Source organism: Protopterus annectens, chromosome 10.part0, assembly GCF_019279795.1.
Source record: "Protopterus annectens isolate FY-2018-M chromosome 10.part0, PAN1.0, whole genome shotgun sequence".
NCBI lineage: Eukaryota > Metazoa > Chordata > Ceratodontiformes > Protopteridae > Protopterus > Protopterus annectens.
The window spans coordinates 881,582,356-881,608,239 of NC_056744.1; the positions used below are offsets into that span (position 1 = coordinate 881,582,356).

The 25,884-nt window shown below is 43.4% G+C and overlaps 1 protein-coding gene across 1 annotated transcript in view; it reads left to right on the forward strand.

Moving 5' to 3' along the window:
• LOC122814220 (cytoskeletal protein Sojo-like) overlaps positions 1-25,884 on the forward strand; it is a 668,023-nt gene that overhangs the window by 100,115 nt on the left and 542,024 nt on the right. The window contains exon 2 of the mRNA XM_044086820.1: positions 19,682-19,814. Coding sequence (XP_043942755.1) covers positions 19,708-19,814 — 107 coding nt within the window. The 5' untranslated portion in view covers positions 19,682-19,707. The remainder of the gene's footprint in view (positions 1-19,681; positions 19,815-25,884) is intronic.

Below are 25,884 nucleotides of genomic sequence, written 5' to 3' on the forward strand. Positions count from 1 at the left end.
TCAGGTGTTAGTTTTGTGTGTCTGTATTACATTATCATAGGTTCATAGGAGAGTACTTGGCTAGCTGACCCTAATTTAAAAATCGAACTCTACATCTGTTGTCTGTGAGGTAAACACCTTAACCAGTATGCCAACCCCCCCACCCAACCACTGACTGTTCTCAGCCTTACCCTTTGGACTATCCACTGAACTAAGAGTGTTCACAAAGTGTCTAGCTCCAGTTATAGCTCCCTGCAGGCTACAGGGCATCCAGTTTTTTCTATATTTAGACAACTTGCTTAGTTTTGCAGAGTCTTGTTCAAAGTATCATGAATGGGTGAGAGATTTCTCACAAAGGGATTCCAGGGATTCCATGAGAACATTCGTAAGTCTTTTTTTTTGATTCCTTCACGTCAGCTAGACACCTCAATTCAAAGTGCATTTCTTCCCCAGGAAAAAGTAGATCTGTATTTGGATGCATTTCTAAGGTTTTCCATTCAAGACTTCTGTCACTGTGAGGTAATGCCTCAAAATTTTGGGTCTCATGACATTTATAATTTTCCTGATACCCCTGACAGACTCCACATGAGAAAGATACAGTGGTATCTGAAGTCTCTCTTATCCCAACGCCAACATCCTTTCTTTTCAAATCCCAGTCCTGGAGTTTGCCAGAAGAAAAATCTCTTCATGGAGACAGCAAATATCCTTAATTCTGGGTCTTCCCTTTTTTCTCTTGTCAGTCACCACAGACCCCTATGACTTGACTTGGGGTGCAGTTTCAGGAGGGATAAAAGTATAAGGTATGTGGGACACAAGGACAGATGCAAGCACACAAATATAAAATGGATGCTTGCCTTGATCAAGGCACTCAACTCTCTAAATCGTTTTTTGCCTCCAGGACCTTTTCAAGTTGTTACAGACATTACCACAACCATGTGGTAGATCAACAAGCAAGGGGGGACCAGGTTTTTCCCCATTGCAGATTAGCCATGTCAGCTTGAGATTTAGTTTCACAGAATAGTCTCGCCCTCTCTAAAGGCATCCTACAGTCCAACAGAGCAAAACTTTGTGGACAAGCTGTGTAGATAATGGCAGACCCCTATGAATGGAATCTAGATTAGGGGGTCTTCTAAGATTTGATCCATTTGTGGGGAATTCATCAAGTCGACCTATTTGCCTCCTCTATGAATAATCTGTTAGTAAGAGTCTGGTATCCAGGACTCCTTGTAAGAAGTCCTGAAACATGCATGGCTTTTCTTTTCCTTGGACAGGAATGTTCCTGTATGCTTTTTCCACTATTATTCAGGGTACTTCTAAAGATTCAGAAGGACCCCCTTCCCTCCCAGTCATGGATTTATTCACACAAGAACAGGGGAGATTGATTCACCCCTGACTACAATCAGCTTCACTTAACTGCCCTGATGATAGGGTCTCAATTTCATGTAGGCACATGTTTACTGAGGACAGTGCAGCAGGTAGTAATGGAGACAAGAAAGCCTGCTGCTAGAAAATTGTATATTAGTAAATAAGTTCTCTAATTGATGCCAGTAACATAACTAGCACACATTCAGGACTAGCTATCCTCTGGTTTTACAATATTTGTGCAAGTCACTATTCTATGACTTTTCTTACTCCTCTATCAAGGTTCATTTATTGGCCATTTCAGCATACCTGCCCATGTATCCTTCTCTTTTAATGGATTCTCGTGTCAAAATGTTTTTGAAAGGGGTTTTGCATAAGAGGGCTCAAAGAAAACTAGATGTCTATCCTTGGGATCTTAATTTTGTGTTAGAGAAGCTAACACTTTGGTCCACTTGAACCAGCTAACCTGGCTGACTTGATGTTCTTAACATGGAAAACAGTTTTACTGATTTGGTCTGAACTCTGCAGGAAGAGTGAGTTGCAAAGTGTTATGGTGAGTCAGCCAGCCCCGTGTCATTATTCAGAGAGAGAGTGGGAGGATTTCTTAGAGAACCTATTCTTTTATGCCTGAAGGGGTATCCAAGTTTTCCTGTTTCTTTCCTGAATTTAAAATGAAGGAGAAAGGATGCTCCATACCTCGGACGTCCACACTCCGCTATGGAACTGTCTTGATGAACCTGTATCTTTCTGATCTTTGGGAATATTTGCTGATTTGTTTTGAAGGTAAAAAGGGGCAGTGTGTGTCAAAACAGACTTTCCAAATGGTTGTCTAAGACTCTTAACTTTTGATATGAAGTTGCTGACTTCATTCAATCTTCAACCTGTGGATTCGGATCTGAGAATCGGATCTGACTAGGCTATACGAAAGCTCTGGGATCCGAACTCTGAGCATCTCCTTTACCCCTAACTCCCTACTCTCCCTTCATCCCCCAGATCTCATTTGTGGTGCTTCCGCTAGCACTGGGAGTATGTCTGTGAGCTCCTTGAGGTTTTGAGTGAGAATTTAAAACTTTTTTTTCTTCTACAACTGTCATCTTCTGTCATACAGCTTTCCTTTCTAATCTACCTAAAATTTAGCCTTCGGGGGTTTTAGACCTTATAGTTCCTTATCCTTCTCCAACTGTATTTGTAGACTTACCCCCTGAATATTCCTACTCCCCTGGCAGGTCTTGTCCTCGGGGCTCTTGGTTCTATGCCTGCCACTGTCATGCTTGTTCCAGTAGAACGGCTTCATACAAGTACTTCAGTGGACTCTTGCAGTCCAGTGAGCTTTACTGTTGTACCCGCTAAGTCACCCAATTAAGTTATCTTGAGTATGCAGGGAATCTTTACTCTTGTGGCTCCAGTCAGATGTTCTCTAACAAGGTTGACCCTTCACTGCCCCCCCTGAGGGCCACAGTGACTGTGGATGCTTCCCAGTTGGGGGGGGCATTATTTGGGTGAAATGGTCCAAGGCATGTGGTCCTGTCTAGAGATCAATTTGCATATAAATGTTCCGGAGATGAGAGAGGTGTTTCTGGCGTTGCAAGCCCTTCATTCCTCCATTCCTGCTGGACCCATTGCAATTCATACAGACAACATGTCATTTGTTTGGTATGTCAGCAAACTGGGAGGAACCAAATCTTGCCCATTGTGTCGAGAAGCAGTGAGGCTGTGGCAGCGGGCAGTCTCTTCCAACCACTTTATAGTGGCATTGCACATTCTGGGGAAGTCAAACATCCTGACAAACTGAGCAGAACAATTTTGATGCCTCACAAGTGGTATCTCAATACTTAAGTGGCAGACATGATATTCCAGAAATGGGGTCAGCCTTGCTGCAGTTGTTTGCCTCTCCATCCAACACAAAATAGAGAGAGAACTTCCCCCCACTGATCCTTCTTCAGGGACAGTCACCAAGAAATGCTCTAGTCCATGCTTGGCCCCCAGTCTGCTTTACTCTTATCCTCTGCTTTCTGCAGAAAGCACAGAGGTTGAAGTGCAAAGTAATCCACATTGCTCCCTTTTGGCCTCTGCAAGTTTGGTTTCCCTCCCTTTGGTCTCATCTGGTTTGTCACCTATGGACTCCGGATCCCACTTTTAAGTAATCTGTCCTAACAGTCAGGACAGACCCAACCAGATCTCTCAAGCCTGAAAGTGACTGTTTTGGTTGAGCCAATTTCAATGATGGCTTACTCCCGGGCTTTCATCCCCAGTGAAAAAAATCTTGATTGCAGCACATAAACCTTCTACTAGTAAATATATAATAGCAAATGGAAAAGATTTTCAATTTGGGCCCGCCAACACTATTTAGACACCTTTTACAGCACCTATTCCTGCCATCCTAGACTACTTGGCCTCTATTTTTCATAATGGAGCTAGTTTCTCCACTCTAAAGGTTCATTTGGCAGCAATTTCCAATTTTCATGGTGGGGAAACTCATCTTCTTTGGCCTCTTCTAAATTGTGCAAGACCTTTCTGAAAGGTACCATTTGTTGTCAATCTTGCTTTTATTCTCACTGATGGGTCGGATCTGTCTCAGCCTTTCCAAAAGCTTGAGGTCTTCAGCAAAGCTCATGAGCCACCTTCCCTACCCATAATGCAATTCCCTAACTTCCTCAGATCTCATTTGTCGTGCTCTGTGAGAGGATCATTTAGCAAGCTCTGGACCAAGTTGTTTCTTTGTAGTTAAACCTTTTTTCTGCTTAAAAATTCCTTAAGTTATCAACTTTCCTTACCTGCTGACCTTAGTATAGTATTTTACTGTCAATTCCCTTTGTTTAACTTTTGGTTAGTGTCCGGTTAAGTTAGAAGACATCTAACCTACACCTTTTTAAGTTAGAGGGTGTTTTTCTTTCTTCCCCTTCCTTTTGACCTTGAATTTTTTTCTTGGTGTAAGTAGTTTTCTTCACCTGTCCCAAGTTCGCATCCATTTAAGTAAGAGGATGTCTGTCTAATGTTCGTCTGAGTTAGAGGACATCCGCCCCCTCCCTGTTCTTTACCTTCCGGATCTAAGACTACATCAGAGCAGAAGACACCTCCTGCTCCGAAGTCAACTTCATCTGACACTTTGGTTCCGAAGTCTACTTTGCTCTTGGAGTTTTGATATCTGAGCCAATCCCTTCTCTGCTCCTTTCTCCTTTTCTGACTAGATCCACGTCTCAAACCCTTTCTACCTGGTCAACCAGGAGCCTCTCCGGGATAGGGTAGTGCAGATGCTATTGAAGACACCTTCCTTGCCCAAGTTACTTTTGTATCCGAGCTCAAGAGTCGGATCAGACCCAATTTTCCCCTTCTGCGCCTGCTCCTCCTCCGATCCGTCCCTCTGTTTCGGAGCCATAAAATTCTGACATCCAGCTTGTGTCTGTATAGAGTCAGGGACCTGTTGGCTGCTCCGATCCTATATCTGCCCCAAGCAGCTCCACTCAGTTGTTGCAGTAGACCTCTGTGAGCAGACACTTTCAGGTTGGGTCCTCTGAGCCGGTTCATATCTCATCTGATCTGACCCCCTGTCTCTTGGGGCCTTGGCATTGATAAGTTCAGCTCCGACCTTGGCTTCGGAGCTTCTGTTTTCTGCTTTGGAGATTCCATTGGCTCCAACAACCTGTTTGTCAGGTCCGGTGAGTTCTTCGGAACAGGGGTGGACTGCCTTCAGGGTCATAAGGAGGATGATGACTACCCCTAGTCCAAGACACAATCTTCCTCCAATCTTCTTCCCACATCTGCACAGGTGTCTTAGCCTCTTCACACCCATAGACAGGACTGCAGGGATCCCAGGCCTCAGGATGCCCCTCAGTGGACCCCCCCCTCGGACACTTCCCTAGAATACCCCACTGAGGAAGTCCCTAGGAAGAGGACATGCAAGAGGAAGCATCTTGACTTCCCAGAGGAGCCCATCACATCCAGTACTGACCTCGATGAAGCAGAAGGGTCCCCACGGTCACCTCCTGAGGATGTCTCTCTTGGAGACATCCTGGAAATTTTAAAATGGAGAGGTGACTGGCAGTTCACCTCTCCTTCGGCTGAGGAGCTGGTATACCTGAAGGCATTTGGATCTTGCCCTTAAGCCTCTTGGGTGACCCCTCCTTCCAAAGAACTTACTGAGTTAATCTCCCTGAAGGCTTAGGAGACCCTAGATCCTATAGAACCCATTCCTAGGAGGCCAGCCAGATATATCACAGCCCCAAAGGATAAGGCTTTTATTTATTTATTTTTATTTTACTTCATTTTATTTTACATTTCTTGACCAGGATAGTCCGACTGGATGCATGTCCATTTTCAGAAGAGGCTCAAGGAGAAAAGCTCCAGGTAAACAGAAACATTAAAAACATGTTACAATTATAATTTTGACAAAGAGTACATAAGCAAACAATAATAAACATGTTCCACATGTTAGAGTTAAACCCCGGTGAAAGCCAGGAGTAAATGAAACAGTTGCTGTTTTAATAGATTTTCTAACCAAAGGTGTCGCAGTTTATGCTATGGTCGTGGCGGTGTACACAAAAAAGGAACTATCCAAGACCAGTTCCTCTATCCATCATCCTATTAACGATTCCAGGACAATTGATGGGTATGGGAACCACGTCTTTTCATCAGCGGCCTTTACCTTATGGGTCACTGAACTACCTTACTCGTTTCAGTAGACTACAGAGGGACCTGTTAAAGGAACCTTCAGACCCCTCCAAGGAACTGTAGCTGATGCAACAGCATGCAAGATCAACACACAACTCTCCAGTTTTCTTCCCAAGTTACCAAAACAAAGGAGAATGAATACTCTCTCCATCTTCTGGACGTACATAGTTACATTTTTACTTGCAGTGAACTTCAAAATTTAGGAAATCAGATCAGCTCTTTATGTCCTACTCTGAGATTAGAAAAGGCCAACCAGTTTCAAAAGTTACCTTATCTGGATGGCTCACATTTTCTATAACCTACATCTACAACTAAGAACAGAACTCTTCCTTTCCCTGTTAAAGCTCATTCCTCCAGGTTGATAGCTACATCTACAGCTTTACAAGCAAGGTTCCCATTGGATAACATTTGTGCTACAGCTACGTGGACGAAACCACCTACCTTTATTACTCATTACAGAGTGGATTTGGCCTCCAGGAAGTAGAGCTTGTTTTGGTTCAGTGGTTCTGAGGGATATTTTGCCATGAGCCACCCAAGAATCCGGTTGCTTGGGTCGCGGTCCCATCAGTGAGAATAAATATGAGACTGACAACAACACATGAAGTTATGTACTTACCATAATGTTCCATGTGTGTTTTCCATCTCAACATTTATTCTCACAACCCACCTTCCATGCCCCCTTCCTATACTCCTGGAAGACTGAGTAGTTATTGGGTTTACGGATCTCCATAGCCTCAGAAATACTGCCTTCGGCCTATTTATTTATATACACGCACGCACAAACATTTATGTACTTATAGATTTTATGTATTTATACATATTAAGCGAGTTTTGGTGAGTTGTATGACCTGATTTTTTTGGGGGGGGGGGGGCAAACAAGATCTGAGGAAATTAGGAAACTGCATTGTGGGTAGAGGAGGAGGGCCTCAAGCTTTTGGAAAGGCAGAGATAGATCTGACCTATCAGTTAGAATAAAGGTCGATATGGACAACACACATGGAATGTTGTGGTAAGTACATAATTTTTTTCTGCTTCGTCCGCCAATCAAAAATCCCGCTCCCCCTTGGGATCTCAGTATGGTTTGCAAGCTTTGGTTGCACCTCCCTTTGAGCCTTCAACAAAAGTTGAATTGAAGTACTTATCCTGGAAAAAATCTTTCTTAGTAGCCATCACCTCAGCTAAGAGGGTGTCTGAACTGCAGGCCTTATCCAATCAACTACATTTGATTTTTCACAGACAGTTATTCTGCAAATTAATCCTTCTTTCTTGCCCATGGTTGCTTCCAAAGCCAACATCAATAAAGTCATCAATCTTCCATTTTTCTCCAACTTTCAAAACAAGGGAGAGTATAAATTTCATATGCTGAATGTACATAGACAGTTAAGTTTTTATTTAGACAGAACAAAACATTTCAGAAAGTCTGATCAGCTATTCGTATCCTTTTCAAAGAAAAATTTGGGTAAACCTGTCTCTAAGGTCACATTGGCCAACTGGATCTCCAACTGTCTTTCAGTTGTGTATTCTTCCAAAGGGCTTTCCTTAACCTTTAAAATCAGGCCCCATTCTACTAGGTCTGTGTCCATGTCTGAAGACATGGACAAAGTTTCCATTGACTATATCTGTGCGTCTGCCACTTGGGCAAACTCTCATACCTTTATACCTCATTGGAAATTGGACATAATTTCCAGAAACAGGGCATTCTTTGGTTCCGCTGTGCTCTGGAATATCCTTCCATGAGGGCCTCCCAAGATTACTGTAGCTGGGGACTCTGTCCCACAGATTGAAGATTGAATGAAGCGTACAACTTCAGATAAAGAAGTAAAAGTTATGTACTCACTATAACATTCCATTTGAGTTGTCTTCATTCATTTTCAGCCTTTCCTCCCTCCATCCCCTTCCATATGAATTAGGACTTGATGGATAGGCTGACAGCACTCATTTACTTTTACCTGTTTGAGCTCCTGAAGTATTTCTCCGATTTTCCTTTCTATGTAAATTGAACATTATGTTGGGAGACATTGCATGTGTGACAGCAGCAAACTCGATCTGAGGGGAGAACGGGGGATTATTGGTAGGGGAGGAGCTCAGAGTCTGGATCTAGAGCTTTAGTATACATCCGAGTTTGATCCAATTCTCTGATCTGAACTCACAGGTTGAAGGTGAATGAAGTTAACAACTCGGATGGAATGTTATGTTAAGTGCATAATTTCTTTTTATACTCATTGCAACTCAACTATTCCAGTCAGTGTCAATGCCCATTCTGCTAGGGTCTTGGCTTCGTTTATTGCTTTTTGGAAAGGCTGCCTTTGAGAACTAATCTTTCTTTTATGCCTAAAGTGGTATCAAAGTTTACTTTAAGCCAAACTATCCATCTTCCCTTTTCCTTTCCTGAACCTAAAAATGAGGGCGAAAGGATACTCCATATCTTGGATGTCCACAGACAGGTCTTGTACTATCTTGACAGAACTGCGTCTTTCAGATCTTTGGATCGGTTGCTCATTTCTTGTGAAGGTAAGAAGTGACAACCTTTGTCAAAACAGACTATTTCTGAATGGTTTTCTAAGGCTATTACCTTTTGTTTATGTTCACCAAAGCAAAATTATTACAGGCAGGGTAAAGGCCCGCTCTACCAGGTCCTTGGCTTCATCTCTGGCTTTTTAGAAAGGGTTGGATGCTAGAAGTGTTGTAGAATCTGCAACTTGGTCCTCTGTACATACTTTTTCAAAACATTATAAGCTTGATTCCTTCTCTAGGTTTAGATCAGGGTTTGCTAGGACCATTTTCCAGGGGTTCCTGGACTCTTCTTCTTCCACCTTCCAAATTCCCAAATGTAATCTGCCTTTATAGCTAAGGCTACAACAGCAGTGATGAAAATGGTGAACATTGTGCAGTTGTAGAAGTAAACTTACCATAACGGTAGATTGTTGAATGATCACTGTTGCAGTATCAGCTTCCTTCCTCCACCCCCTTTTCTTATTTATTTATTTGTTTCTTGTGTGTTTTATGCCAGGGTGTGGACATTTATTTTTTGTTATTCCTAGCACTGGCCTTTTGGGGCTCAGGTTCCTTCTCTCTCTGTTGGCATGAAAGCTCTGAAGGGCTTGATACCAGAACTCGACTTTTTAGCCAGCTCTGCTTGAGCTGACTGACTGGGCACATGGAAGGTGCCCTGAAGTTTTCGGAAGCTGGCTGACTATTATATCCTGTGCAGAACATAACCCTTATTGCTAAGGCTACTGCAGCAGTGATCATTTGAACATCTACTGTTGCATGGGTTTACTTAAAGAATTCAACAAAAAAAGTAGAGTTGTTTATCCTCTTAGTGCTGCCCACCAACAGCTGTCCATGGTCAGTCAGTCAGGCATTTCTTCCCTTATAGGGCGAGAACTGATCATGGAGGCTGTCATAAATGCAGCCGTAATTTTTTTATATGTTTAAGTTTAACCCCACTCCTTTGATTGGTTGCCGTCATCACAGCAGGAGCCCTATATGCCCTCCTGCATGTCAGTGATCCAGCCCACGTCATAAATATGGCTGCCATAATCTGCTTTGTAAACCATGTCACTGGTTGAAGATATATTGCCTACAAGCTTCTGTTTACATATGGCAAAACTACCAGCACTGTCCCCACTAACCCTGATGGGGTTAGCCAGCATTTGCCACTTCAATCTGCCTTCCCCTTCTTAGCTGTTCCAGGTCTCAAGCTGCTAATCGGACTTGGATTGTCTGTGTTGTAGTTAATATTTTATCCCTTTGTGTCATAGTGGCAGGATGACATGATAGAAAGTACTGAATTTTAAAATAAGCCTTGCTTCTTGTTTCATTAAATTATGTTCCATGTTATAACCAGAAAACGGTGGGCTAATATTTGAAACCATGTAGTTGAGCCGAATACTGGTATGTAAGGGCATGTTGTTGAGGCTCTAAATCTTTCCTAAAGATAGTGAAATTCTCTGTTTTAAACTGTTGTTTAACCCCCTTTCCTCAAAGTTCAACTCTGGATGTTTTTGCCCTCCACTTCTCTTTTGCTGTACAACCATCTCCAAGGTTGCATCAGTTTGGGAATGGGAGAAAAACATTTAGAATAGGGTCGGGAATCGAAATTCAAGTCCACCCAATTTTTTTTCTCACTTTAAAGCTGCACTGATGGACATTATATGCATCCTGCTATCCACACCCCTTTTCTCCATTTTTTTCACATGGAGGTGGGGTTTCACTTGAACTTTGACAGTCTTCTAGAGCCAAGGTTCACACTGCCAGGGTGGCCAGCCTTGCTGCAGCTGTTTTTTCATACCACACATTCACACGCACACCTATGGCCAATTTATAGTGTCCAGTCCAACTATGCCATGTCTTTGGAATGTGTGAAGAAACCGGAGTACCCAGAGGAAGCCCACACAAACACAGGGAGGCTATGCAGACTCCACTCAGAAGGCACTGACGCTGAGAATAGAACTGGAGACCCTTTTGCTGAGAGGTGATGACTCTTGTCTGCTGCACCACTGTGGTGTCCTATCACCTACTGTTAACAAAACTAAACTGATGAGAGGGCCTAGCTGAATGAGGTTTTTAATGCAGTCACTGATGAAGTCAAATATGCATTCCATGGTTTTGCAAGTTAGCATTGTTAGGGTAATGAGTCTGTAGTTCTGTGGTCTATTGTATGTCCCTAACCCTTTGTAAAGAGGGATCACAACAGCCATTCTCTCTAATTCATTGAAATATCCTCAGAGTGCAAATTTAAAAAGTTCAGGAAATGTCTGACAATGAAAGGTTTGACACTATTTATTAGACATCCAGGTAAATCAGGGTCTATAGAAGTGGCACTTTATACTTTTCAAGAGCACAGTTAATTCCCTTATGATTTTGGGTATAAGAGACTGAGGTTTGTGGAATATCAGTGACAGTTTCTGATGTAAAGTTGGCAGTAAATTTATTTGCAACCATACTAAAGTCTTTAGAGTAGTTACAGTCAGAGTGAATGATGCCATTTTGAATTGGTTCAGAAAATTGCTGGGTGATATTTCCTAGTTTCTCATTTAGCTAAAGAAGTGCTTATAGATGTCCTTTGTTTATAACACTGGTATTAATTTGTGTTTTTTACCCTAGTTTTTCAGATAGCAGTTTTTAGTTCTTTGCTCATCTTTTTAATAGAGTCTTTATTCTAGGTAATGTAAATTTGGTATAGGGCATTAGAAATACTTCCTTTTGTTGTAGAACTTATTTATATTTCCAGACCACCAGGGCAGTTTGTTTTTAAATTTCGCATATTTGGTATTACTAGGAATAACTAGAACTATACACTTTTTTTAGGTCGGCACGGAACTTGGTTAATATGTAACAGCTGAAGCTTCATAGGGACAGGTAATATTGTGACTAAATATCGCACACGTGACATATTTATATATAGATGTATGTGACAGCAAATGATGTAGAATAAATATGTATATCAATTTCAAAGCATTGCCTATCATACATATATGCGTTTGCATGCATGTATAATGTCACTTGTGTGATACATATGTATGCATATTTATTTAAATGTTTGAATATATGCATATATACTTCTTCAAGAGATTTGGTATCTGTAGCATGATGTTCTTCGTGTTTCACTGTTGCAGTCATTACATTTGGGTAATCTGCTGGCAGGTTGCCTTCAGTCAGCCTGATTAACAAAGTCTTTGGTCCTGCGTCGGTTGCTGTCCCTTCTTCCATGACATTGGGTCGTCAGGGGTATAAAACATGCAGCAGATGCCGTTACATCAGTCTTTCTTGCTGTGCGGTGCCCGAAGCAGAAGCAGTTCGCAAGTGCCGGTCGCCCGACTCCTGAAATATTCGTTTTCGAGTTTCAGAACTGAAGTCTTCAACTAAAAGCCAAGTACCTCGTTGGGGAAACTTTTTCTTGCTCCTTACAGAGGTCAGTAAAAGTTAATAATTGAATCACTTGTGCGAAGCAAATACCTCATAAGGATTTTCATTTGTACTGTATTCCTTGCCTAGGCCCTGACCACAATGTGCCTTGCTGTCAGTTTTCTGCTAAGTTTAATCGACGCACGATTAAACGTCGGAATATTTTTGCTTCTAAATATTTTGGCTCAAGATTTAAATATCCAGAAAAGTCATCTGTTAGCAATCTTGCTATCGGAATACCTAAAAAATGCAAAGAAACAGACAGAGACAGACCGTCTAGGTCCAAAACCGACGACGCTTCTCCTAAGCCAGTCGCCGTTACTCAGTGAGGCAGTTTCGCAGCCCCCCGATACTCGCTACTTTTGATTCGCAGGCCTCTACTGAGACCCATTCGGAGTCCGTTATGCCGAGAGATGCTTTAAGTATTGAACCCATGGCTGTCTCTACCTTAGATGGGTCTGGAGCCGCTGTGCAGGCACCGGCTTCTGAGGGTGTTTTCAGGCCTAAAGATTTGTATATTAAACAGACGCCATCTTCAAAACTAAGGTCAAAATCTACTTCAATGTCTAAAAAACCGACACTTGAGCCACATGTACAGGCCCCAGTGCTTAAAAAACAAATTATCAAAATGGCTGAAGATTTAATTACCTTGATCAGGGGTAGCCATCCCCCTCCTGCTAAGCAGTCTAGGCAAGGCACTGACTATGAATCTTCAGATCAAGTTTCTAATTCTTCTGAACAGGATTTATCTATCCCCACTTATGAGGACTCTGATGCAGAAGATTCCATCCCTTCTGCTTCTCCCCCTGAGGATTTCTCTTTTGGAGAAACTTTACATACCTTAAGGGAACACTTTCACTGGGAAAGTCAGGATTTCTCTGAATCTTAAGAGACTTGGGGATTTTCTTCTTCTTCCTCAGCATAGGCCTTTGGCTATACCCTCCTGATGTTCTTCATGTTTCACTGTTGCAGTCATTACATTTGGGCAATCTGCTGGCAGGTTGCCCTCAGTCGGCCTGAATAACAAAGTCTTGGGTCCTGCATTGGTTGCTGTCTCAGGTCGTCAGGGGTGTAAAACATGCAGCCGACACCATTTTCTTCATTCTTTCTTGCCGCGCGGTGCCCGAAGCAGAAGCATTTTGCAAGTGCCGGTTGGCCGACTCCTGAAATTTTCACATTCAAGTTTCAGAACCAAAGTCTTCAAACTAAAGCTAAGTACCCCATTGGGGAAACTTTTTCTTGCTCCTTACCGCTGTCAGTAAAAGTTAATAATTGCGTTACTTGTGGGAAGCAAATACCTCATAAGGATTTTCATTTGTACTATATTCCTTGCCTAGGCCCAGACCCAGATCATAACGTGCTTTGCTGTCTGTTGTATGCTAGATTTAACAACGCACTATTAAGCGTCAGTATATTTTTGCTTTGAAATATTTTGGATCAGGATTTAATTATCCCGAAATGTCGTCTGTCAGCAGTCCGACTACCAGAGTTCGCAAAAAGCGCAAAGAAAAAGGCAGAGGGAGACCATCGAGGACCAAAACTAACTACGTTTCTTCTAAGCCAATCGCCGGTACTCTGGTATTTTCACAGCCCCTGATACCTGCTACTTTTGAGTCGCAGGCCTCTACCGAGACCCATTCGGAGTCTGGTATGCCACGTGATTCTCACAGTATTGAACCCGCGGATGTCTCTCTCTTGGATGGGTCCAGAGCTGCTGAGAAGGCACCGGCTTCTGAGGGTGTTTTCAGGCCTCAACATTTTTATATCAAACCGATGCCAGCCTCAAAAACAAGATCAAAATCATCTTCTAGGTCAAAACAACTGATGCATGAGCCACGTGCTCAGGCCCCTATGCCTAAAAAACAGATGATCAAAATGGCTGAGGACTTAATTACCTTGATGAGGGGTTCCCAACCCCCCCCCCAGGTAAGAGGCCTAGGCAAGGCACTGATTATGAATCTTCAGATCAGGTTTCCATTTCTTCTGATTCCTCTTCTGAACGGGAATTTTCTATTCCACCCTATGAGGATTCTGATGCAGAAGAGTCCACCCCATCTGCATCTCCTCCTGAGGGTTATTCTTTTGGAGAAACTTTGCATACTTTAAGGGAGCCTTTTATTACGTTTTACACAGACAGGGTGTCCCTCAGGACCAACCCTTCTTTTATGCCTAAGGTGGTATCCAGTGTGGCTCTTAACCAGATAATTCACCTGCCAACATTTTACCTAAATCTGCAGAACAAGGGGGAGCAGATTCTGCATTCATTGGATGTACACAGACAACTACGATTCTACTTAAACAGGAACAAATCTCTAAGGAAGTCTAAGCAACTACTGGTAACATTTGCTGCAGGGTCAGAGGGGAAGGCTATATCAAAGCAGGCTACTTCTAAGTGGATAAGCCACTGCATTTGTTTCCATGGTAAACCTGTGCCCAAGGGCATCAGGTCACATTCCACTAGGGCTGCTTCTACCTTAGCAGCTTTTCTCAGAGGGGTTCCAACCAAAGACATTCTAGAGGCTGCTACTTGGAGCTCTGTTCATACCTTCACAAAGCATTATCATTTGCCTCTCTTCTCCAAATCCAGGCCACGCTTTACCACTGCAGTACTGCAGGGCTTTATAGCCGCTTCTAATGCTATTTAGTTCCATCCTCCCATCCATAGCTTTGGGATTCTACCCAAATGTAATGACTGCAACAGTGAAACACTAAGAGAATAGTACAGTTGTGTACACTTAACATAAATGTAGATGTTCGAGTGTTTTCACTGTTGCAGTCCAGGTTACCCACCCGCCATTCCCCTTTTCTGTGACTTTTTTTCTTTCCTTCACTATATACTAAAGCCTTTGTGGTGTATTTGCTTTTAGATGAAGGTAAAGGTTATGTTGCTAAAAGTGCATTTACAATTTGGGGGGGGGCACCTGACATCTGGGGCAAGAAAAACTGAAGAAAATGTCATCGGCTGCATGTTCTATATCCCTGACGACCTGACGTCATGGAAGAGGAGACAGCAACCGACACATGACCCAATACTTGGTTATTCAGGCTTACTGAGGGCAACCTGCCACCAGATTACCCAAATGTAATAACTGCAACAGTGAATAGATTCGAACATCTACATTTATGATATGTACACAACTGTACTTTCTAGACATTGTTGAATATGTTTTTTCAGAATCCAGTATGACTCCTGATTCTCTGACTCCGGCTCCTAGTAAGCCTGACAGATACTACAGGGTTCCTGACTCCCACAAATTCCTTTTCAAAAACCCTACTGTTGATCCTGAAACCATTTCTCAGGTTCCCAAGGACGTTAAATCCTCTACTTCTAAGAACCCTACCCCTTCTGACAGAGATTCCAGGGCGCTGGATAGATGGGGTAAGAAGGTTTACACATCTGCAACCTTGGAAATCAAGGCTTTAAACTGTCAATTTCATATGCTTAAATATCAACAGCATGTCATGGGTCTACTTAAACAGAAAATGATGGTGATCTCCGACTGTGTGGAAAATAGTTGCAGGATTTATTACGTTCAGCTGAACAAGTTGGAAAACATACTTTGCAATGTGGTTTTGATTCTTTAGAGGCCTCTTGCAGGGCTGCTGTAACTGGATCTGTGATAAGAAGGCATGCTTGGCTCAAAGAGCAAAATCTGCCTGACCGTATTAAAGCAAAATTGTTGGATGCTCATTTACAACAGGACAGTCTCTTTGGTAATAAGGCTGAATAAGTTTTAAAAAAGATGGAAGATAAAACTAAATCTATGCAAACTGTGAAAGGTTTCTTACAAGTGCAGCCACCCAGATTTAGTAGGCACTGGCCTACTAAGAACTCGTCCTTTCCAGTTCCCTCGAGAGCCGCTCAAGTCAAATCCAGACATTCCAAAGGCTACAGGTTTCAGTCACAAAGAACTTTTAGAACAAAACAGTGGGGTGCCTCCACTTCCAAACCTGGAAGCAACAAGGCACCTCCTTAAGGTAAAAAGTCTCAATGACTTTCCTCTACAATCACCAAGCACTTACCTTTTGGCTGCCCCTTTGGAGGGAAAACTGGCACTTCATGCACGAAATTGGCAACTGATTACCCAGGACAGATGGGTTTTAAATATAGTATCCCAGGGATACAGATTTCCACACGTTGCCAATCCCAAAATGGATGGCCAGATCTGCCTCTAAATCAATGGACAGAGGCCCAGAAACAAGTTCTGTCCCTCATGAATATGCGGGCTATTCAACCAGTACCAGAAGAGGAAAAGGGACAAGGTTTTTATTCAAGACTTTTCCTGGTACCCAGAAAAGACAAATCATGTGGTCCAATTCTGGACTTATCCATTCTAAATACATTTCTGGACATTCCAAAATTCAAGATGCTGACTCTTCAACAGTTACTACCAATGCTAGGCAAAGATGCCTGGTTGGCAACTGTAGACTTAAAAGACGCTTACCTGCATATCCCAATCAGGGAATCTTGCAGAAGATGCCTCCGCTTCAAAACAGGCTACTTTCATTACCAGTTCTCTGCACTGCCCTTTGGCTTATCTGCTGCGCCCAGGGTCTTCACAAAGTGCCTGGCACCAGTAATTGCCTTTTGCAGGCAAAGAAATATTCAAATTTATCCATACCTGGACGATTGTCTAATCCAGGCAGAAAACAAGGACACTCTCTTCTAAAGCATCTAGCGTTTGTAAAAAGGGTTCTAACTTGTCTAGGGTACACCGATAATGAAAAGAAATCACAACTGGTACCCTCTCAAAAAATTACATTCCTGGGTGCAAGCTTGAATACAACTGCCCAGATTACTTTCCTTATACCAAAAAAGCAAATTCAATTGATGACTTGCTTCAAACAGGTGGCCACAACAACCCAGTTATCTGCAAGACAAATTCTGCAGGCCTTGGGGTTCATGGCCTCCTGCATTCTTCTAATTCCATATGCAAGACTGCATATGAGGAAACTTCAGTGGTACCCAAAAAGTTTATGGAGTTAACATTATCACAGCCTGGAAACCAGGATTCCTATTATACCTTGCCTGCAACTAGAGTTCCTATGGTGGGCAGAGGCCTGCCACCAAAACAAGGGGCTGACATTCACTCCAGCCCCTGCTGCCCAAACCTTAACAACAGACTCATCAGACTATGCTTGGGGGGGGGGGGCGCGCATCTGGCAGGGAAATGCGTTCGGGGCAAATGGAGCCCAAGTCAAATGCACTTGCATATCAATCAGAAAGAGATGCTAGCTGTACAGAATGCTCTGACAACCTTCAAGGACTATCTTCATCCAGGACAACTACTGATAAAGACGGACAACGCCGCAGTCATGTGGTACATAAACAAGCAGGGGGGTACACATTCCTACCCCCTTTGCAGACTAGCCATGACATTGTGGAACACGGCCTTGACTTAAGTACATCTACAAGCTCAATTGCTGCCAGGAAAGCTAAATACTCTGTCAGACTATCTAAGCAGAAATGTTATGGACCCACAAAAATGCAAACTGGAACCACAAGTTTTCAACATGTTGACATGCAAATGGGGGAGCCCAGACATAGTTCTGGGGTGATGCAAAAAGATCTATCAGTTGGACAAATTCTGCACAAGAATTCATCACAAAGACGCTTGGAAAATGGATGCTCTATCAGTCTATGCTTTTCTCACTCTGCCTCTGCTCTCCAAAGTCCTACTAAAAGTCAGACAGGACAAACCAGAAATGATTGATTGCTCCAGACTGGCCTCACCAACACTGGTACCCACTCCTGCGGAGTGTGTCACCTTCCTCAGTGGCACCTGCCTCAGACACCCTACCTGCTGTCTCGGCAGAACTACCAAATTCTGCACACCCGGCTCCAAACTTTGAATCTTGCAGCTTGGCTAATCGACTAATTTAACCCTTGACATCTCTCAGCAAACTTGTGATGAATGTCATTTTGGAGGCTAGAAGGCCTAGTACTAGAAAATCTTATGCTGACAAATGGAAACTGTTATGTGCCTGGAACCAGTCACAAGGAATAAGCACAGCAATGCCCAATATTCCTCAGATTTTGCAATACTTAACTGAGATACTTCACAAGGGCCTATCTTTTTCTTCTATAAAAAATCCATGCCTCTGCCATTTCAGCTCATTACAGCACAGAACCTCCCTTCTTCTCTTATCCTCTGCTAAAGTAGTATCTCAGAGGGGCCAAAAATGTTAAGACCTCCAAGGAGAGCACAAACTCTTGCATGGGGACCTCAATTTTAGTTTGGAAAAACTCACTCTCCCTCTTTTTGAGCCAGCTGCTACTGCGGACCTAAAATTTCTCTTGGCAAACAGCTTTCCTTTTATCAGTCACTTCAGCTAGAAGGATTTCAAAATTACAGGCTCTTATGGCAGTGGAGCCTTTCATTATTTTTTTATCTGGACAGGGTGGCTCTCGGGACCAATCAATCCTTTATGCCTAAGATGGTAACCAGTGTGGCTCTTAATCAGACCGTTCATCTGCCAACTTTCTTCCCCTATCCACAGAACAAGGGTGAGCGAATTCTGCATTCATTGGATGTACACGGGCAACTTAGATTCTACTTAAACAGGACAAAATCTCTAAGAAAATCTGAACAACGATTGGTGGTATTTGCTGCAGGAGTAGAGGGAAAGGCTATTTCAAAGCAGACTGTTTTCAAATGGATAAGCCGTTGTATTCGTTTCTGCTATATGCACCATGGTAAACCTAACCCCAAGGGGATCAGATCTCATTCCACCAGGGCTGCATCTACTTCTGCAGACTTTTTCAGAGGGGTTCCTACCAGAGACATTCTAGAAGCTGCTACCTGGAGCTCAGTTCATACGTTCATTAAACATTACCATTTACCTCTTTTCTAATTCCCGAGCTGGCTTTGCCACTGCTGTCCTGCAGGGCCTTATAGCTGCTCCTAATGCTGCATAAATCCATCCTCCCATCCATACCTTTGGGATTCTACCCAAATGTAATGACTGAAACAGTGAAACGTGAAGAACCATAGTACAGTTGTAGAGTGTATTCACTGTTGCAGTCCTGGTTACCCTCCCTTAAATTTTATATATATATATATATATATATATATATATATATATATATAATTTTTTTTTTGTTCCCCATTTGGGGGGCACCTGACATCTGGGGCAAGAAAAACTGATGTAATGGTGTCTGCTGCATGTTTTATACCCCTGATGTCATGGAAGAAGGGACAGCAACCGACGCAGGACCCAAGACTTTGTTAATCAGTCCGACTGAGAGCAACCTGCCAGCAGATTACCCAAATGTAATGACTGCAACAGTGAATACACTCTATCATCTACATTTATGGTAAGTGTACACAGCTGTACTTTTAAGATTTCAGAATGTACATCATGCTTTCTGGCATTCAGTTATGAAACATGCCTTGTGCATTCTGTCTGCCTCGTTATTTAACTGATTCTGAATCCAGCAAGTTACATCTGCTAGTGCTAATATTTTCTGTATTTGGCAGTGACTGATCAGAATATTTTTATGGAAGTTTCTCCCACTCCGTTGTTGTGAGGGGGAAGAGAACCGACAGATGGACTTTAGCTAGAATTAAGCAGGTAGATGTACAGTCCAACAAAAGCTGCCAGTGAAGTCCAGGAGTGGGAAACAAATGATAAGTCTAACTTAGTTTTTCTTTCTTTTTTTAAATACTAATTTGAACATTGTAAATTAATTTTGTTTTCATTTTTCTCTTGTAATTTCTAGTATTCATTGTTTTACCACTTTGCTTTGTTTGTTTTGTAGGAAATGTGGAAACGTGGACTGAATAAATGTCTCAGAAAGAAGATGAGTGTTTAATGGTTAATGTGTTGACCTTAAGAAAGAGGTTGACAGAAACTGATGAAAGCTTGCAAAGTATAGAAAAAGTGCTTCAAGGGTAAGGAGTTCTTTATGTAGTATCAGCAGTGACATTTCAGGTTCAACTTTTTTGTGAAGCTGCATTGTCTTAGTGAAACACTGTTGAACAAATGAGGTGTATGCTGGCACCCTTTATTCTTATGGAAAAAGAATAGACAGTGTACCTTGATTTTAAAATGTTAAGTCAGGAATGATTAGAGTTTTTCATTATGTAGTTCTTTGTTGTGAATGCGTGAACAAATATAATAAAATTCAGTACTTTTCTAAAACACCAGTTAAATTGTGGTAACAGTGCATGTTCTTGTTTCACTGTTGCAGTTCTGACTTGTGGGATTTCCTGCCATGAAAGCCCTTGGCCGGCCCAACTGCCAGAGAAAAATTCCCCACCTTTTTAGGCTGGTGGACAATCTAACCGACATCAGTGAGCTTGGGTATATAGGGAGCCAGCCGACATCAAGATATCAGTCTTTTCTTGTCTTTGGAGCCTGAAGCAGTGTTTCAGCATGTCATTGGTTTGTACCAGAATGAAGTAGTCAGAAAGCAAAGTACCCCATTGTGGAACTCTCTTCTCTTGCTTTAACTTGTGTCAGATAAGGCAAACAATTGTCGCCACTGTGGTAAGCAGATCCCACACAGAGACTTCAGTTCACTTTGTGTCATCTATTTAGGCCTGGATCACAACATCCCTAGCTGCCATTATTGTGCCTATTTTAATTCTAGGACGATCAGATGTAGGGCCGATTAACTTGGCTAGATTCCTTAGTCTTGAATCTACTCCTTGGCATCTGATAGCATCTGCCAGTCATTCAGAGGTTGAGCAGCTTGGGCTTAAGGGGGGAAAAAGGTAAGGGATGCAAGCTTAGGGCCTCTGACAATAACCATTCTCCATCTGCTTCTCCTTCAAGGCTTGTGATTGTTGAAGGTGAGGCGTTTTTGCAGCCCTCTTCTGTGTCTGAGGTGGTGGTGCAGGCCTCTGTCGAGACCCGTTCAGAGTCCGGCATGCCATTGGGTCCATGTACTTCTGCACAGGCCCTTGCTTTCAGCTTGTTGGTTTGGTCTGGGGCCATCCAGCAGGCCTTGGCTTCTAGTGAGTGCACTTTAACATGTGACTCCCCTTTGCAGCTTCAGCCTACACCGGTTCCTCATTCCTCCAGAGAGACGGGCATCAGAATTTTGGAAATTCCTAGGCCCAAGGCCAAAGTGACTCCTAAGAGGGGGTGCTTCTGCAGGGTCTTTGCCTAATCCTACCCCTGCTCCCTTTCAGCAGGACTTGATTAGGCCAGCTGAGGACCTGATTTCCATTGTCAGATCTAGACAAGCCTCCAGGGCTTCTTCCCCAGGAAAAAGGAAAAGGGATCCTACTTCTGAAGTTTTTTCAGATACTTTTCAGTCTGCTGAGGACTCTGATCTAGCAGGGTCCGTTTCTGAAGGACTCTCCATTTCTTTTGAGGAATCAGATTCTGAAGAGAACCTGCCCTCTGCTCCCCCCAGAGGATATTACCTTTGGAGAAATTCTCCATGCTATGAAGGAACATTTCCATTAGGAAGCACAGGAATGCATTTGGTCAAAAAAGAGAATTGGGGAGATTCTGGATCAGCTAGAGCACAAACTTCTTGCTATTTCCCCTATTTTAGAGGTGGTTAAGGATGTCTTCTTGGATTCCTCCTTGAATCCAGACTCTTTTCCCCCAGCCCCTCAAAAAATAGACCTGTTTCATCGGGTACAGGACTCCCATAAATACCTTTTCAAAACTCTTTCTGTTGATCCAGAGGTGGTCACCCCAGGACCCAAAGGGGCTAGATCCAGTTCTCTATCTTTTACCTACAGATAGAGAGCAAGGCTCTTGATAGATATTTGTGAAAAAGTGTACATCTCATCCACCCTTACCATGATGCCTCTCGACTATCATTTTCACATGCATATAATTAAATACCCGCAAACCATCCTGGATCAGCTGAAACAAAAGGTCTCTTCCCTTGAGGATAAAAACCTTTCTAAGGAAATTTTGGATCTTTGCCACAACAGTTCACTGGTAGCTAGGCATTCCTTAAATTGTGGCTACAATGCAGTGAAGACCTCTAGCGGTGTGGCAGCCACTGGTACTGTTATTAGAAGGCATACATGGCTTGGGGGAGCAGTCTCTTCCTGACCACGTTAAATCTAACCTTCTTGATGCTGCCCTAGACAAGGACTTCCTCCTTGGGTCTAAAGCTAAGGCTCTTCTTAAAAAGATTGAAGACAAAGCTAAGTCTACACATATGGTGAAAGACTTCCTTCAAGTCCAGCCACCAAGATTTAGTAGGAACTTCCTCATTAAACACTTGTCCTTTCCATCCCAATCTAGAAGCCGGCAGAGGAGACCCCAGTGGGAAAGGACACAAAGACAGTGGCATCAACTATAACGACCCAGCAGTGGACCTCTGAAACTTCCAAACAAGGAGTTCTAGGCCACAGGCATCTGCCAGAGAGCAACAGTGACTCTCCCACCCTGCTCTCCTTCCCGCACACACAAGAGTTGGAGGAAGGCTGTCCCTTTTCAAACAAAATTGATCCCTCAACACTTAAGACAAGTGGGTTCGAAGTATTATTTCACATGGTTACAAACTCTCTTTCAAAGACCCTTTAAAATACTCAGGCTACCCAAATATTCCTCAAAATTAAAAAAAACTGAGACCCTCTCTGAAATCCAGATTTTGTGTTTTTAAGGGATCAGTAGAACCAGTTCCAGAACATCAGAAGGAAAAAGGGTTCTACTCCAGGCTGTTTGTTTCCCAGAAAAGAAGGCGCTTGGTGTCGTATCTTAGAAATGCCCACCCTCAATCAGTTCCTCCTGGTTCCAAAATTCACAATGTTGACTCTTCAAAAACTCTTGTCCATGATAGCTCCACAGGCCTTTATGGTTACACTGGATCTAAAAGATTTCTGCCTGCACATTCCCATAAAGGAATCCCACAGAAACGTTCTTCGCTTCAGAGCAGGTACAAGTCGCTTTCAATTTTATGCACTGCTCTTTGGCTTTTCTACTGTTCCCAGGGGTTTCACCAAGTGCTTAGCCCTTGTGATTGCCTTTTGCAGAACCAGAGGTGTCCAAATGAACCCATACCTTGATGACTGCAAACTGCAAGCCACAATTCTATCATGAATCTGAGCTTTACCCAGAACCTCCTATCCTGTCTGGGCTTCACCATAAATCTTCAAAAAATCCAACACTGTTCTGTCCACCAGGCTAGTTTTCCTGGGGGCTCTGCTGGACGGTTTTCTTCAAAAACTCTTCCTTCCACCAGACAAGGTCTCCTTTTTGACCCACTACTTCAAAAGATTCTAAGCCGCGGTGGTGTAGCGGTAGCGTTGTCGCCTCACAACAAGAGGTTCTCCTGTTAGATTCTTGGCTGAAGTGCCTTCTGTATGGAGTCTGCATGTCTTCCCCATGGTCGAGTGGCCTTGGAAAGACGTGTGAATGGACATGCCTTCGTTGAAGGTTGGGCGTCGAGTTGGCACCTCGGCACCGTAAAAATCTACTGCCAATCATTAACGGGCCGGAGTTCCGCTGTGGTGACCCCTAACCGGGAAAAGCCGAAAGAAGAACTTCAAAAGAATCCTGCAGAAACGGTGCATCTCAGAGTTCCTCCGAACACTGGACTGTATGGTATCTTGTATACTCATGGCTCCCCTGGCCAGGCTGCACATGAGGAAACTCCAGTGATATCTCAAAGTATGGTGCAGTCACACACAGTCCATGACGACCGAGATGCAGCCGATTCCTTGCCTCAAGGAGGAGTTTGCATGGTGGGTACAGGCTTGTGCTCAAAATCAGGGCCTTCCATTCAGATTAATTCGCCAGGCCCAAACTGTCATCACAGATGCCTCAGAGACATCCCTGGGGGCTCACTTGCAACACTTCCAATCCCAGGGGAAGTGGGAGACACTGTTCAAGGACAGGCACGGAAACTGGAAAGAGCTTATGGCAGTGCAAAAAAGCCTGATAGCTTTCAAGGAAAAATGGGAGCCAGGGTTCCTGTTAGTGAAGACGGACAACACCACAGTTATATAGTACATAAATGAACAAGGGGGCACCCACTCTTAACCTCTATGTCATCTAGCAGTGCAAGTGTGGGAAACTATTCACTCTTTGGGGGTTGCATCTCTTGGCACAATACCTTCCAGGTGCTCTAAACACTGTATCAGACTACCTGAGTGGAAACTTGATGGACCCCCACGAATGGCGTCTGCATCGGGAAATACTTCTCACCATGGTTCAGAGATGGGGAGTCCCACAGATAGACCTTTTGAAAAGGTTTTGTTCCAGGAACAAACAGCAAGCAGCCTGGAGGACGGATGCTTCTCATTCCTTTGGACTCGCCTCTTCATTAATACATTCTCTGCCCTACCCCCTGCTACTTTGGGTGCTTCTAAAGATAAGAGAAGGCCCAGGGACAATACTGATAACCCTAGACTGGCCCAAGCAGCACTGGTATCCCCTGTTTCTTGAAGTAAGCAATGAAAATCCCTGGCTGCTGTTCAGAGTCCCGACCATCTGACTCTGGACAAGGGAAGGATTGTGCACCCCAGCCTGCCAACACTCATGCTTTCATCTTTCATACTTCCACAGCAGCCAGGATCAAGCCTGCCCTAAGCAAATCGGTTTAGGGCATTCTTAAGGAGGTTAGAAGGCCTAGTACTAGGAAATCATACTCAGCTAAATGGAAAAGATTTTCCATCTGATGTCAACAGCAACTCCACAATCCTGAGTCAGCCCAGATTTCTGTCATTCTAGATTACCTGAATAGTCTGGTTGATAAAGGCCTTTCCTACTCTGCCATTAAAATTTATGCTTCTGCCATTTTGGCCAATATACCTGCTCTTCCTCCTGTATTTTCCCATTCCCCGTTAAGGCAATTCCTTAGGGTGGTCCTCCACATCAGACCAGCTAGGAGGCAGCCTACCCCTCCATGGGACCTTAATTTTGTTCTGGAAAAACTGACTGTGCCTCCTTTCGAACCTGCAGGATCTGCTTATCTGAAGTTTCTAACTTGATAACTGCCCTTCTGCAGGCTATGACCTTAGGTAGAAGTCTTTGAGCTGCAGGCTGTCATGGCAGTGGAGCTATTTCTCATCTTCCACCCAGACCGGGTTTCCCTCAGAACTAACCCTTCCTTCGTATCCAAGGTGGTAACTGACACTTCTATAAATCAGGCTATTCCCCTGCCCACATTCTTTCCCAACTCCCCAGAACCAAGGGGGAAAAATACTTCATTCTTTGGATGTGCATGGGGAGCTCCATTATTATTTTGAGAGAACTAAAGCCTTGAAAAAAAATCTAGCCAACTCTTTGTGACCTTTGCTCTTGGCTGTGAGGGAAAACCAGCTTCTAAACAAGACTATCTCAAAATGGATCTCCCACCGCATCTCATTTTTACAGCCATCATACCAGAAAGTCACCCGAGGCTATCAGGTCAGACTTCGCTAGGGCTACTGCAACCTGTAATGCCTTCCTGGAAGGAGTCCCCACTAAGGACATTCTGGAAGCTGCCACCTGGTTGTCTTTTGCATACCTTCATCACACACTAACACTTAGCAGCCTTTTCCAGGTCCAGAGCAGGATTTGCCACTGCCATCCTGCAGGGCATTCTCTCCTCTCCCTAATCTCTTAAAACCCTTGTTTCAGCTTTGGTAATCATCCCACAAGTCAGGACTGCAGCAGTGAAACACAATGAACATAGTACAGGTGTGTACACTTACATAAATGCAGATATTCAAGTGTATTCATTGTTGCAACCTTCTTTCCCACCCTCCTTAGCCTATTTGGTAGTATACTTGTAACGTCTTCTTTAGCCAAGGGAATTCCCTTTTGCCTTTCCTCCTATATAGGTCCTCTTATTTATTTTCTTACTGCCCATTTAGGGGCTCCTACTTTATAGGGGGCAAAAAAAATGATGATATGACATCGGCTGGGTCCCTGTATATCCAAGCTCACTGACATCAGTTAGTATGTCTCCCAGCCTAAGGAGGAGGGGAAGTTTTCTTTGGTAGTCAGGCTGGCCAAGGGATTTCATGGCAGGAAATCCCACAAGTCAGGACTGCAACAGTG